Genomic DNA, 15,088 nt, shown 5'->3' on the forward strand with positions numbered 1-15,088 from the left:
AGTACTTGCTCCCATCTAGTTTGGTCCAATTTTGGCAATTTGTGAACTCTTATCAAATCCAATGATCACAATCATTCACACTTTATAGAGCCCATCAAGAGCCACCTTGGATTTTCTCACTCCATCGAGAATCTCCATGCAAGTACACCAAATCGGTTTGAATCTGCCCAAAGATCGTCAGCCATCGGTTCTGATACCACTTGTTGGATTTTTTTTGAGAGAAGAAATATATTATTGACTTCAATAATAACATGTACATAGACACTGTATTTTATACAATAGTGGAATCCTAAAATATGGAAATCAAATCAAATCCTTGATCCTAATCAATTATAATTGATTTTATCAACTATAATCAATCACAATATTTTCATTATTCTAACAACCCCCTCAAATTTAAGTTTGTTTATCAACTTGAGTTTGAAAAAACCCAGAGAAGCCAGGCCAAGAGAAGCCAGGAGAGAGAAATGATCAGGAGAGCCAGGAGCCGAGAGAACAACCAGGAAGAAAACCAGGAGAAATCAAGAAAAATCGAAAAATGAAGAAGCCAGTAATCAAAAAGCCATGAGCGTTGGTGGGTGCAGGCAACTGAAAAGTGTGAAGGAGATTGATAAAGTAACAAAGTGCCCGATTGATATGATTTCGAAATGGATGCAGCTTGAAAAAAAAAAAAAGGTCCGGAAATTGTAACTCATATAACACAATTATTTTAATCTTAATACATTTGGAAATCATTTCAACCGGTATCTAATTAATGTGATTTTTAACGTGGTCAATGTCTTGTTTTAAAAAAAGAACAAGTCAAATAATTATTCTGAACCTGAAAAGTGTCACAAATAGCCAAAACTAGACCAAATTGAATAGAAGCTGAGTCCGAGCTGCATACGTAATAACTTTTCCTAAATGATTTTGGAAAATGATTTTGCCATACCATTTTTTAATAATGCCACACCCTATAAGTGTATTTTTATACCAAAAAATACACCTGCAGAGTGTGATATTATCGAAAAAGAGTGTAGCAAAATCACTGCCTATGATTTTTTGCAAAAATGCTAGGGGTACATATGAAATGTACATATTATGTACATATCAGTTTTGTGGGGCCCATCTCGGGTCCCACAAAGATGATTCAAACTGCTTATTATTTTTCAAATATTTTTTATGGAGCCCTATAAAAAATCACCATAACCCGATATCGGTAAGGATTTTTTCTTAATTTGTGGAGGCGAAACTACTTAACTGCTTAGTTTCGCCCCTACAAATTCAGAAAAATCCTTACCGATATCGGGTTAAGTTGATTTTTTACAGAGCTCTATAAAAAAATATTTTAAAAATAATGAGCGGTTCGGATCATTTTTGAGGGACCCAAATTGGGTCCCACAAAATTTATATGTACATTGTATGTACATATTATATGTACCAATAGCAGCACTCGATTTTTTGTGCCGTTTTCTGACTTGTTGACGAAACAGCAAACAACTTTTGGCGGCATCACATTAACCTAACCTAAACACACACACACACACTCTCTCTCTCTCTCTCTCTCTCTCTCTCTGTGCATTATCTTGAGTTCTCAATTTGTATTGTATCCCGATCTGTCAAGCGCTGTATTGAAGAAGAGGACAGAAGAGTAAATGGGAGCTTATTGCAACGATGATCTCACTCTCTCTCCCAAGTACACTTTCGCCTCCTCCCAAGATCTCAGATTCTCCAAGCACGTCCATGACAATGTCCACGGCAACATTTATCTCGATCCTGTAACATTCTCCCCCTTCTATTTCACCTTAATTTCCTAATCATACCCTCACATGTCCATGCATATATAAATATAATTGCTTGTTATTTTTTTTTTTATATGATTCTCGACTAATTATGGATTATATAATTACTTGTTGGGGCGATACTACTATACTATATATGATCAATTTTTGACTTTGTAGGATGGAAGACATATCCAGTTTTTTAAGGTTTAACGTAGAATTGGATAGAGTCAAATGTTAGTATGTCTCACTATGTTCCCTCATTGTGCTGTACTCTAATTTGTGATGTCCCATTAAAAAAAATCTTACTTGATGCTATTAAGTTAACGGTTGCCGCAAAAAGCTTAATTTTTCAAAATGTGGGTCGAACAATGTATATTTAGCTATCCAAGACCCTTCCTGTCTTGAACATGGAGATGCATGCGTTCTTGTGTAGAGGGAAACATGACGCTAAGGGGAGAAGGAGAATCCAAATGGATGATTAATTTAATACCAATGGAGAGAATTGAACCCAAGCCTTGTTAGGAACCAGAGCTGTGATACCATATAAGTTACTAATTGTCCGAAAAGCTTAAGCTATTAGAAAATATAAAGTGAGCCCGGCGGTGTATATATGGCTTTTTATTGAAAAACGGAGTATATCTGTCAAACAAACAGCTGCAAGCCTGCAACTACCAGTAGAGGCAAGCCTATTGGGGTTATATTTCTGATTGTTAGCTAAATTTCATTAACAGTCAAGGCAATGTGATTTGATTGCTGTTTTTCTTTTGATGTTGCAGTTCTCTCTGAAGTTCATAGATACTGAAGAGTTTCAAAGGTAATTGTGATTACTCTTGCGTTATGCTGAAATTTGATTACTGTTTTATGCCTATTCGAGTGCATGGTTACTAATATTTACAAATTAATTCTGTATTGCAGGCTTCATGATCTTAAACAACTTGGTGAGATCATGTTCTCAAGCCGTTAATATCAGAAATAGATATCAGTTAATTCGTGTGAATGTGTCCTTTCATTTTGCATGTAATATGAAGTATAAATTATTCGACTTGGAATTTTGAATTTACTGTGTTTAGCAGTCTCGTTGGAAAAGCTTACGAGCCATTTGAGTAAATACCATCGTGGCAGAGATAGCCCAAAGTTGTGGGGAAGTTCGTAGCTTTGTCCCGGGTTAGAGCTAAACGTAAACCCGTGTCGGTCATGAAAGGTTGTGGTACCATAAGTTCACTTAGTCAAAGGTTGATGTTTCCAAGTTTATGGATTTTGGATTCATAACCTGTCTTGGTGACTGATTAAGATACTAGCCATAGTCCTTACCCAAGTGAAAGATCCAAACTTTAGAACAGAATTCAATCAAAATCAGAAGCTACTGCTGGCGTCATTTATTATCTGGAGTAAGTTATGGGGGGTACCCCATAGAATTTGAATTCCGGGATGCTTTCCGATGTACTTTTGAAAGTAACTTTTCTTGTTTTTCTAGGGGTGGCACACATGGTTTATCCAGGGGCTGTACATTCTAGGTTTGAACATTCTCTTGGAGTGTATTGGCTTGCTGGTGAGGCGGTTAACAAACTGAAAACTCATCAAGTATGGAATGCGCATGTTCTGGTCATTTTAGTTGCAGAACTGAACCTCGGGGGTTTGTAGTTACATGTCTTCCATTTGTTTCAGGGCTTGGAGCTTGGTATTGAGCACTATGATATGCAAACAGTGAAACTTGCAGGTAACTAACTTTTTCTATCATGTGCTGCCTTGTTTTTTCAATTAAACTGATGTTTCTCTTGTATTGCTGCTTCAATTTCAGGACTGTTGCATGATGTAGGCCATGGCCCTTTCAGTCACTTGTTTGAACGGGAGTTTCTTCCTCAGGTTCTCAAGGGCTCTAAATGGTGAATTTAATGTCCTTCATTATGACGCGTTATTGCTCTTTGTTGGAATATGAGTGCATTTTAGATTGACTATGAGGTTTTCATAAACTACTCCTGAAGAGTGGGGAAATGTCAAATTGCTTAGCTAAATTGTTCTCATAACTTTGTGTCTAAACAATGATACTCCGATTGAGAGGCACAGGTAAATTGTGCCCAACCCAACCTAAATGAGTGATTAGAGTAAGGGAACCGGGTATTAGTTGATTCCAGTACTAACTTTAGGTAACTATCAAGGTGGATCCATGTAACCTCTCCTCCTCAATTAGAGAAAAGAACAAACACATCTGTTGGCACTAAAAATTTGAAGGGTTTAACTTGTGGAATTTGTTCCCCTGGATCTCTTCTCAATGGGAAATCACGACTTGAAGATTAGAAATTTGAGAGAGATGTACTTGAGATACGATGAATGTCTGAGCGCTCTCTCTCTCTCTCTCTCTCTCTCTCTCTCTCTCTCTCTCTCTGTGTGTGTGTGTGTGCGCGTGCGAGCGTGGAATTTTACTTTGTCTCTTAGAGAATTTAATCGACAAGTTCTATAAATAGTATTACTCGTATTTACTTTAGTTATTGTTTCCAATGCTGCACGTTTTCCCATCACAGATTCTTGTAATTTATGCTACTTAAGACTAAGAAGTAAATTACTTGGGAAAACAAGAAGTGAAAATAAATTCTGCTTCTCCTTGGTGAATTCAAGTTCAATTTTGGCTTTTGGCTTATTGTTTCTTCTTCATCTGCTTTAGGGAAACCTCTTCCAATTTTGCAACTTAGTATTCCCATATTCAGTTGTTAGTTATGACAATTTCATGTTAAATATTGTTCATTCAGGTCTCATGAGCAAATGTCAGTGAAGATGGTAGACCACATTGTTGATAGGCACCATATTGACATTGACTCTGGAACCATTAAAAGAGTTAAGGTAATATGATGAATTAAGGCTCATCTTTTGCATACTGTATTACTTGTAACTCGTGGGGGCACGAGGCTTTCTTTGGTTTGATGCACAATGTCTCCCAGACCATGGTACCTTTATTGTTCCTCCAATCTTGTATTCCTGTTACAATATTGTATACCATCCTGATTGACATTGGAAGCATCTCCTACTTTTGACTGTACATATTTCTCTCTCATTTGCCGATCCATCTAAACATGGTAGAAGCTATTCCCTTACTTTATTTCTTTAACTTCATTTGTTTCCTTACACTAATGAAGGTTTTTTACCTTTTTTTTTGGTAATTTTATATCACCAAAAAGAGTGCGGAAAGCTACAAACTCAATGGGGCATACCCCTGATCAAACAAAAGCAAAACATGAGTGCAATTGATGTTTCTTTATTTGAAGTATTAACAACCAGTTGGAGTTGTTTTCTCATACAGCACAGAGTCAATCATCAATCATCTTTGACTTGGTTTAGATCATGTAGTATCGAATTTATTCTACAAATTTGTGTCATTGTTTGGCTCATCTGAGAAAAAGAAAACAAATGGGTGCAACTCTTATTTCCAAAACCCTCTTGTATTGCTATTGTTTCTTGAACTGAAGTCTCGGCCTTTTGGTTCTTGAATGTAAAGTTTTCCCATTACTCACTTTGCAATCAGTGGCTTGACATTAACATATTCTTTCTGGTACTTGTGACATCAATTTGTTTGAAACAACCCTTCAATTTTCGGATATAGGTCTGAGAGTTTTGGGGACTTTCCTGCTCTAGCAAACATTTTGGACTTCGACACTTTCATGCTTTTGCCCCATATGCCTGTTTGAGTTAGTGGGAAATTAAAGTTAGTGTAAGTGTAACCTTTATTAGTTCTTAATCTAACATTAAGTGGAAACTTGGGGGGTTAAAACTTGAACCATACCATGCATGCAACAAATTTGATTTCACGTTAATATGCTGATCTTGGTTGATGGTGGCTGCAGAAAGAAGGTTGGATGATCCTTATTTTTCTTTATTCTAGTGGCTCCTTTAGCAGAAAACTTTGGAAAGAACGTAATGATTCTTGCATTATTGATGTTGTGCGGGTCTAACTTTTTCTTTTTGGTTGTCCAGGGTGCTTGATAATGTGGTGATAGTATACCCCCTTTCTTTTCCCTTACCACAGTTTGTATATTTCATTGGCAGGAAATGATACTTGCTAGCTCTGAATTTGCTCTACCAAAAGTAAGTTTTTGTGTGACAATTTTATGTGCATATTCTTGCGCCTGGTGGGGATATACATCTTCGGGGTATACTTCTCAGTGCATTTTCTTTCTTCTTTTTCTTTTTTGAATTCTTCAACTCATAGTTTCTCCTTTTTGTTTGTATATTATGTAGAGCGCAAAGGAGAAGCATTTCTTGTATGATATTGTTGCAAACGGTCGCAATGGAATCGATGTTGACAAGTCAGTTCCACATGAGAACTATGTTATCTAGTGGCTTACCAGCTGTCCTTAATTTTTTTTTCCATTAGCTAAGTTTGAATTCGATTTCCGCACAAGTATAATGATTGGTTGCACTTGAATTGATTTGCAGGTTTGATTACATTGTCCGTGACTGCCGAGCATGTGGTCTTGGATGCAACTTTCAGTTTCCAAGGTTCATCTCTCTCTCTCTCTCTCTCTCTCTCTCTCTCTCTCTCTCTCTCTCTCTCTCTCTCATGCACACACAGTCACACACACACACACACAAATGCACTAGTGTATCAGGAATATTGATACTCTAGTTTCGGGTAGTTTGTCTCTTAGAGCTAGAGACATCTTTTGATTTTTGTGGCCCTTTGGTGTTCTACTGAGCTTGATTGTATATCATCTCTTTTGGTAATGGAATTCTTGCTTACAAAATATGGATGTGACTACTTGAAAATGAAGTATGGAATCTCCTTTGTAACATTGTTGGTATGTGCACATACGAAAATGTAAACGTATGAAGAATAGGAAGATGAAAAATATTGTGCATTCCCTGGCGTAAACTTTTCTCTGGTTCTTGCAGGTTATTGGAGACAATGCGAGTTTTGGGAGACGAGATATGCTATCGGGCTAAGGATTGTAGGCATCTTTCTTGAAAATTTACTCATTATGCTTATACTTGATCAGTGTTACTTTCTTATGCTTATGATCTTCAGATCTTACCGTCCACAAATTATTTGCCACTCGTGCCGATCTGTACAGAACAGTCTATACACATGCAAAAGTAAAGGTACTAGCGCAGGTTCTCTTTATATTTGTTGATTTCTCACTTCTGAGATGGTAATTTTAACTGAAAATTTGTGTTTGGTGCTATGTACTTGCATCAATGCTGAAATTTTGGTGTTTGAAACAAGTGTATGTCAAACTTTTATTGTTTCAGGCCATTGAGTTCATGGTTGTAGATGCTTTGTTAAAAGCAAATGATTATCTGGACATTGCATCTCATGTTCTGGATCCTTCTGAATACTGGAAGGTTTGGGCCAATGTCTCTACTTTTTTACTCATATCTAGTTGATTTCATAAATATATTCACTCTTAATTGGATGCAGTTAGATGATACGATATTAAAAACAATTGAGACAGCTCCAGACCAAGAATTAAGTGAAGCTAGAGATTTGATCCTTCGCATTCGCAGAAGGGATTTGTACCAGGTATTGAAGCTAATAGCTATGCTGGTTCTTACTTCTCGTGATCTCTTTTGGTTACTAAACTATGGTTCTCTTTAGTGGTCTATAACATGCATGAAGGTTAAGCTAGTATTTTCCCTTTGTCTATGGCAGTTTTGCAATGAGTATGCTGTTCCTAAAGACAAAATGGAAAATTTCAAAGAGGTCACAGCACAAGATATTGTTTGTTCACAGGTGAGGTGCTAGCACAAACTTTCTCGTATGTGTGTGCGCGTGCATAAATGGGATTTCTTGGTGGAAGAATTTCTCATTTGGGAATCTGGTACTTTTATTGAGCAGAAATCGAGTGGAGTGATTCTTAAAGAAGAAGATGTTGTTGTTAGCAATGTCAGGATCGATTTGACTCGTGGGAAGAGTAATCCACTAGAGAGGTACTTCAAATAACCATGGGGTTTTAGGTTGATTTTGGAAGAACTTTCTTTTTGTTTCTCTTCTTGTCCTCTCCATCTCCCCTCAAACAACAATACGAAACAAGAAAAAAGGAAGAAAAATTAGTCAATGCACTGATATATTCTATCTTTTGCATGTATGAAATCTTCCAGTATCAATTTTTTCAAGGTACGGAACTCTTTGAGATTTTATTTATTCTTCGAACTTTCCAATTATCTTTCTTTTTTGTTTCCTGCGATCCTTCTTCCCCTTCTTGTTATTGGTTTCACACTGCAGGATTAACTGATATACTTACATTCAGGATTATGATAGCGAGGAGAAGTTTTCTATTCCAGATGAACGCATAAGCCACTTGCTCCCGACATCTTATCAAGATATGATAGTGAGAGTATACTCCAAAAAGCCAGAACTGGTCTGCAAATAATATACCGTATTTGTGCATTGTTCATGTTGTCTCTGTGTTAACTTCACCTCCAGTGACGGAAATACTCAACGTAATGCAGGTTGGAGTGCTTTCTGAGGCTTTTGAAAATTTTCAGCTCAAGACATACGGGATCAAAGCACAGGTACATGCAACACCAGAGACGAAAAAACGGCGCATATGAGGTACCCGTTTTTGGCATTGCCTCTCTCCTTTTCGTCCCTCTGCCAAAAAACAAAATGTACAAAATCTTGGGTTCCAAACAATCTTTGACTCAGTTAAAAAAACCCCGATTTTTTACCTAATACATGTCCAGACAGTCTTGGATTTGTTGTGAGACCTTTGAAGTGGCAATGGGCTTGATTTTCATAGAACTAGATTGTAATACTACTTTGAATTCTACATTACTTGACTCGTTTGTAGCCCTAGATAAGGGATGGTGCCGTTCAAAGGTGGGGTTTATAGTTCTGTTCATATTTGGGTTCTCGAAATTGATTGGACTGTTGTGAGCCGTTAAATCCTTTTAGTTTCTCTGTTTCTCCATTTCCTTCCTTACCCAATCTGTTCTTTGTAGGACCATGGATGCAACTATGCTGTAAGCTTTTCCCTCTTAATCCTTTCTGGTAGTTACCGTACGGTTCACAAACCAGTTCTTGGGCGGGATGGAAAGTCTTCTGTAAGATGAGATCTCATATTTGGATGAGTTTTCGTTCTGGTCATTGTGGGAAAATTTGAGCCAACTTGATATGATAAACGGGGATGTAATCCAGAAGGACGGTGTGAATCTATTTATGTTATTGGAACCTTTCCAATAAAGTTCATTTTACTCTCTCTTCTCATCGATGTAGTCTTCATTGGATTCACTAAATCGTTTAACATAAAGGTGTGAATCTATTTATGTTATTGGAACCTTTCCAATAAAGTTCATTTTATTCTCTCTTCTCGTCGATGTAGTCTTCATTGGATTCACTAAATCGTTTAACATAAAGTTCGCGTATTTGACTGCTGCAAGGTGACATCAAATGAACAAAAATGTTCAGCAATTTGACAAGGGAGACCTTGGGCAATATGCCTTCCGAATAGGGGGAGGAAAAAAGGGGGAAAGTTGATTATGATGTTTGTTAACAGGCTTCCTTGTTCATTTCGGGTATCAAAACCTCTACGCACAGTCTCTAATATATTTTCTATATTTCTCTCTCCACTCATTACTCTCAAAACCATCCTCAAATTCAAACCAAACAGAGTCTAATATATTTTCTGTATTTCTCTCTCCACTCATTACTCTCAAAACCATTCTCAAAATTCAGACCAAACAGGGTTGTGTTTCAACTTGTAAGAAACATACGGTTATATTTTGCCAAGTTTGGTCATCTCTTGACCTATTTAAATTAGAATTCTCGGTCAAGAATTTGATCAGTTAATAAGTTCGAATTACCCCACAGGAAGATGAAAAAAACATCAACTCAAGACAAATGAGAAACAGTCAATCCAAAATTGGATACAAACCAAAGAAAAATGATACTTATAACACTCAAATTAAGAAACAAAGATAAACGACAGTGTTAATTTGTTTGAGTGATTACATTCTTCTCTCGAAAAACAAAATGAACCAGTATCCAATAAATCAATAGAAGGAATAAACTCTCCACAGACTTGTTGGAATGCATACTCCCATTCACATTATCGAACCCTAAAAATACAGAATTGTCGATCGCACTAACCAGCAATCTTGTAGCTTGGGTTGGCAAGATTATCAAGGCCAGAAACCACTTGAATTGACTCTATGACATCTCCAACCTTAACATCTGCCAAAAAATCTTCATTTTCTGTTACGTAACCGAATACTGAATATCGACCGTCCAATATGTTGGCATTACTCGGAGTTAGTTCACTTTCTTTCAATAGCCAAAAAACTTGGCTTGAAGCAGAGTTGTCATCAAACTCCTGTCAACAATAATAAGACAAGGTAAAGAAAGAGGGATTTCTATTTAGACATATGACTAGTAAAATATTCATATTCGGAATTCTCACATCTCTGGCCATAGCCATTGTTCCAAATGCATTGAATGGAAGCTTTGTTTGAGCCTTGTAAAGACCAAGCTCCTGATCAAGTACATCATCATTCACACTAAAACCATAAGAACGTTATAGCAAAAGGAATCTCACAAATTTCTCAGCACTTCAAAAGACAAGATGCAAGGACAAAAAAAGAGAGCATGAAAAAGGAATGCATCAAAGAACTACCACATATTATTCGTTGATACACAAGACACAATATATCTCACTCAAAAAACTCAATCCAACAGTACATAGGATGTTCTTAAACCTTCAAAATTTAGACAATTTTTTCACCTATGAAAGCCATACAATGGCCCTCCCTTTGTCTTTTAAGCTTAAAAACTTCATCCACTGTGCAGCCAACCAAAAAAAAGAAAACGAAACCAAAAAATTTATGTTTCGTCAAGTATGTATGTCATAGGGTTAAGTGGGCATGCACCGACCAAGGCAAATATACTGATCAGGAGAGTACTAAAGCTTACTTCCAAAGTTGCTCCATAGAAAGGTGCTTTCTCTCCCATAGCCATAATTTCCAACGGAATTGTACGTGTCTTCCCTGTACTGGGATCAATAAAGCCCTCAGCTGGGCCCTCAGGATCTCCAGTTTGGACTACAAAGCCATCAGCTGCAGCAAACCCAATTTATCCTTTAGCCTTTAGGCATATCTAAAACTCTAATCTTTAACTTAAGCTTTGTGTCTATTTAGGTAGTAAAACCCAGAACAAGGTAAAATTCACATCTCACCTCTTTGGATTTCCATGCCGTCATAGAAATGCCTTTCCACCAAATCAACGAAATTTCCGGCTGTTACTGGAGCATTATAACCATCCAGGACAATGCGGAACACACACTCGTCCAGGCTAGGGTTATCCTTGACCTTGACCTTCATATCCACAGTGGCCCTTCCTTTCAGTAAAGGCATATTTTGGTATTCTTCAGGCACTTCGTATGGAAAGCCATCCACCATATCCTCTTCAACACTGCAGAAACCCAATGCCCCAGGAAGATCTCAGCTGCAGTCAATGACAAGTTATATATGAGAATAGTTTACTCTAAGTTTGAGTACTGCAAGTTATTCCTAACCCCCATCTTCTAAAACAGGACATAGGTACAACATTCGGAAATACATTCCCATAGTTCCAGAAACAATCTTGTTACATGTCAACTTCTATTTCAGGTAGTTATGGACTCACGGTCTAAAAAGCTCGCATAGGGACATGCAACAAAGGTAGTTTATGGCTTGGTCACGTCGATTACATGTACGTATAAAATCCTAAATATTCATTTCTCTTTTTTCTAGAAATCAGTCTATCCAAATCTATGTACTAGGAGAAAGTGTGAAAACTGTCCATATTTATTTTAGAAAGTTTTTCCTTATAAGCAAATTGGATGTTTTCGGACTTGGACTGGCTAAACTTCCAAAGGCTAAGGGAGGTGGGATTAGATAACAAAATTTGAGGCTTTATTTGGATTCAAATCCAAGGATGCACATTAATGATGCCATATATAAATATAACCAAGAAACAGATCTATGACCACATAAACACACCATAAGCACATGACTAAGTAAAACTCCAAAATGTTTACCGACCTTTTGTAGTTTTTCCCCTTTTCAATTGCTGTACGTGAAGCTAATATTGCAATATCATATAACAAAGAACTTTCCACAACTTCTCTATGAATTGTGATTGTCAACTTAGAGTATAATTTGACACATGAGCATCAAGGTTCAGGGCCTGAAAATATTGTCTTCCTAACTTATCTTCAACATACATAACATTCATAAAATACTGTTAAAAATGTCATCTTCAGAAACCATTAAAAGTTTTTTCTTTAGAGTTTGTGCCCGGCATGCAAGTGCAGAATCAAGTCTAGTTTGTTCTACTTACCCTCCAACATAATTAAGTAGCTCTTTCTGTTTAGACGCTACTGCATCACGTTTTCTATCTTCCACAATCTGTTGGAGCTCATCCATGCCAGCTTCAAGCTTGCCAAGCAATTCAATTCCATGATCCTTCTTTGATTCAGCCAATCCCGAAACAATTAGACTTTTACCCTGCTTAAAAGCCCTAGACGCCTGCCTCACATTCTACAAGTAACAGATCAAAAGCTTTCCATTACAACTAATCAAAGTATAACGAGCAACCACAAATAACGAATCAAATGACGGATTTCTCACTCTTTCCACAGAATCAAGTGCCTTGACTCCAGCAATCTTGAGACTGTCTGTGATATCTTCAAGTGGCTTTTGAACTTCCCTTATAGCTTTGTTGTCAACAGGCAAAGCATATCTCAACAATGCTCCCGGATCCTTAATTGGCGGCCCCGATATTAACACTGACAAATCTGGCAATGCCTGAGTTGCTGCATTGGCATAACTAGACCAACCCAATGTAGGTGCTCCAGTTATCAATCCAACAGCCAATGCAATTGAAATCGCACATTCCTTCAATGGAAATAACCTATCTCTCTGTCCAAATAACCAAGGGCCATTAATATCATAACACTTAAAACATTATCTCAGAAGTTATAACATCTCCACTGACCTCACAAATAACATAACTTCTGTCCAGTTTGGTTGCAGTTTTTTTATAACCAGTTTTGCAGAACACTTTTCAGGAACTCTTTTCACAAACAAAAAAAACTTGCAATTTCCTTCATTTTTTAGCAGCTATGTGTAGTGGCCCCGGAAATGGGGTTCGGACCACTCACCGAGCCACAAGGCACCGAGTGCGACCAAGTGGACCCCCGGCCCTGTGTTGAACATAAGGACCAAGGACTCCTCGGGGTCCCCTCGGAACATCGCTCAGTAGGAGGAATCCGGCCGGACTCTGTCGCTATCAAAGGACCCCAACACCCCGAGGCCGCATGAAGAAAGGCAATCATGACTGGAGGGCCCCAGACGGTTACGCCAGGAGGATAATCATTGGGATGTGACCTGGCCATGTGCTCCGTAACTACCTTATTCCGTTCGTCACATAAGACATCACCCGAGGCGGTTACCTGAGCGTACCCTCCACACGCTTGCTTGGAGACCAAGCAAAGCAAGGTCTATAAAAGCAAAGGGACTCTAACCTAAAGAGGTATGCCATTCTACCCTAACCCTAGACCTATACACTTCTCCCTAGATCTAGCTTGATCGTCGGCGGGCGCGCGGAACAGCGGTGGAAGAAACCGGAACTAACCCACGGTCAAAATCCCGATAAACCGAACCCCTACACTATGTTTTTTTCCGGAAGATGCAACACCTTTTTCACTTATGTATTTGCAAAAACGATTTTTTTTAATTTCTTAAAAGCACGTACTACCACCCGCCACCCCAAATTGCTTGTTTTATTCAAAAAGTGTGTGATAGCTGCGGTCCCCACGCATGTGTTTGGGCGTGTTTCCGATAGCTATGGATACAGATTCAAGAATTTAGCTTTAGATTCAGCTGCAGATTAGATACTGGATTTTAGTAAAAGTTGAAAAACTTGTTTGTTGTAGCTGCGAGATTATGAGAACTTCATTCATTTTTTAAGAATTTGTGTTGCAGAATCCCAAAAGCTATCCAAACCCAGCTTTAGAATTTTGAGAATTTCTTTCCTTTTTCAGGTTCTCATAATCTCTGTAAATTCTAAAAATCAGTTATGTAGAATTTTGGACAAACATTCTAAACTGATTTTTAGAAGCTAGAATATAAAGATCTGTGAAAATAATTTTTCGCAAACACCCGCTTTGTTTGGAGCCACACCTGTGTCTATGGAGTATAAAATGCAGTGTCACTGTGTCAATAGCAATGCTCCTTAAAATTACACGACTTTTCGTCGTTGACAAGTAATTCGGCGGCGGGAGTAATTTGAAAATCTCCAACCAAACAAATTCTATTCGTTTTGGGGGGAAATTAGGCAGAAAACAAGATTTCAATAACAGCAATCAAACTGGACGATTTCGTATATACATTCTCCTTGCATATTCAATTTGCGAACAAGTAGTCACCATTAGTGTATATAAATAGTTTCAATTACCTGTTTATGGTGGCGAGGGATTTGGGAAGAACAGCGCGGCACGAATCGGTGGAACGAGGTATTCTTCTGGGAATTTGAAAACCGGACAAAATTGGTGGATAATTGAGGGTTGATGAGTTTTGAGGTGGTAGAAAGAGAAGAAGAGTAATGGCAGGATACAATTGCCGCCATGGGAGTTGCAGGTTAACAGAATGCTACTGACATTAGGGTTAGTGAGAGAGAGTGTGTGATAGAGGGATGGAGAGATATAGATTAGAGAGAGAGAGAGAGAGAGATAAAAGTGGATAAGGTGGAGGAAGAGGGAAGAAAACACATCCACTGGAGTTGAATATTCGGAGTTCCTGGATTGAGGATAAGATGTCAAGATTTTGGATTGGGGTGGGCTTATTAATTAGGGTTTGAAAGGCTAGGCCTGGAAGGGTATTTGTAACCAAATTGAGATGGTGTATACTAACTTTCTACTATATAGTTATTAAAAAAATGGTCATCCCTGAGTTGGGTATAGTTGCTACTTGTAGAACAGTCAATTTAGAAAGACACGATGTGGGTACAAACACAAAATATGTTAGGATTGAATGAGAGAGAGCAATAGAGAGAAGTATTACTAGAAAACACACTAACTTCATTCACTTGGTTTTACAATAGGGGGTGCCTTCCTTTTATAGACATAAGTAGGAGAATACTGACAAGATAAGTTACTGTTCTTATTCTTCATATCATATACCTATTACGTACAACACATAATTGAACTTTACTGTACATACATCATACTTCTGCATCACTACTCCACATGACTCACTCATTATGTGTAGCTCGCGAGTGCATCATTTGCCTTAAAAATCAAGCCAGAGGGTTTCGGTAACTCAACGAACAAGTATGATTTTGAAAATAACTTTGACGTAAA

At 37.8% G+C, this 15,088-nt stretch overlaps 2 protein-coding genes across 2 annotated transcripts; one reads left to right on the forward strand and one right to left on the reverse strand.

Annotated features, from left to right (window-relative positions):
- Positions 1-1,464: 1,464 nt before the first annotated feature.
- Positions 1,465-8,958, forward strand: LOC131298892 (uncharacterized). The gene is made up of 20 exons (XM_058324393.1): positions 1,465-1,757; positions 2,540-2,577; positions 2,679-2,701; positions 3,238-3,344; positions 3,429-3,480; positions 3,562-3,646; positions 4,508-4,598; positions 5,799-5,837; positions 5,991-6,058; positions 6,189-6,251; positions 6,645-6,700; positions 6,778-6,851; positions 7,002-7,094; positions 7,171-7,272; positions 7,402-7,482; positions 7,588-7,679; positions 7,851-7,866; positions 8,000-8,110; positions 8,202-8,304; positions 8,694-8,958. The coding sequence occupies exons 1-19, from the start codon at positions 1,635-1,637 to the stop codon at positions 8,301-8,303; spliced, it is 1,416 nt and encodes a 471-aa protein (XP_058180376.1). The 5' UTR covers positions 1,465-1,634; the 3' UTR covers position 8,304; positions 8,694-8,958.
- Positions 8,959-9,597: 639 nt separating this feature from the next.
- LOC131298893 (peptidyl-prolyl cis-trans isomerase CYP38, chloroplastic) lies at positions 9,598-14,505 on the reverse strand. Its single transcript, XM_058324395.1, has 7 exons — positions 14,185-14,505; positions 12,357-12,647; positions 12,067-12,266; positions 10,922-11,157; positions 10,660-10,802; positions 10,151-10,222; positions 9,598-10,063 (listed from the first exon to the last, which is right to left on the reverse strand). The coding sequence occupies exons 1-7, from the start codon at positions 14,353-14,355 to the stop codon at positions 9,836-9,838; spliced, it is 1,341 nt and encodes a 446-aa protein (XP_058180378.1). The 5' UTR covers positions 14,356-14,505; the 3' UTR covers positions 9,598-9,835.
- Between the last annotated feature and the right edge of the window lie 583 nt (positions 14,506-15,088).

Source organism: Rhododendron vialii, chromosome 8a (assembly GCF_030253575.1).
Source record: "Rhododendron vialii isolate Sample 1 chromosome 8a, ASM3025357v1".
NCBI classification, from domain to species: domain Eukaryota; kingdom Viridiplantae; phylum Streptophyta; class Magnoliopsida; order Ericales; family Ericaceae; genus Rhododendron; species Rhododendron vialii.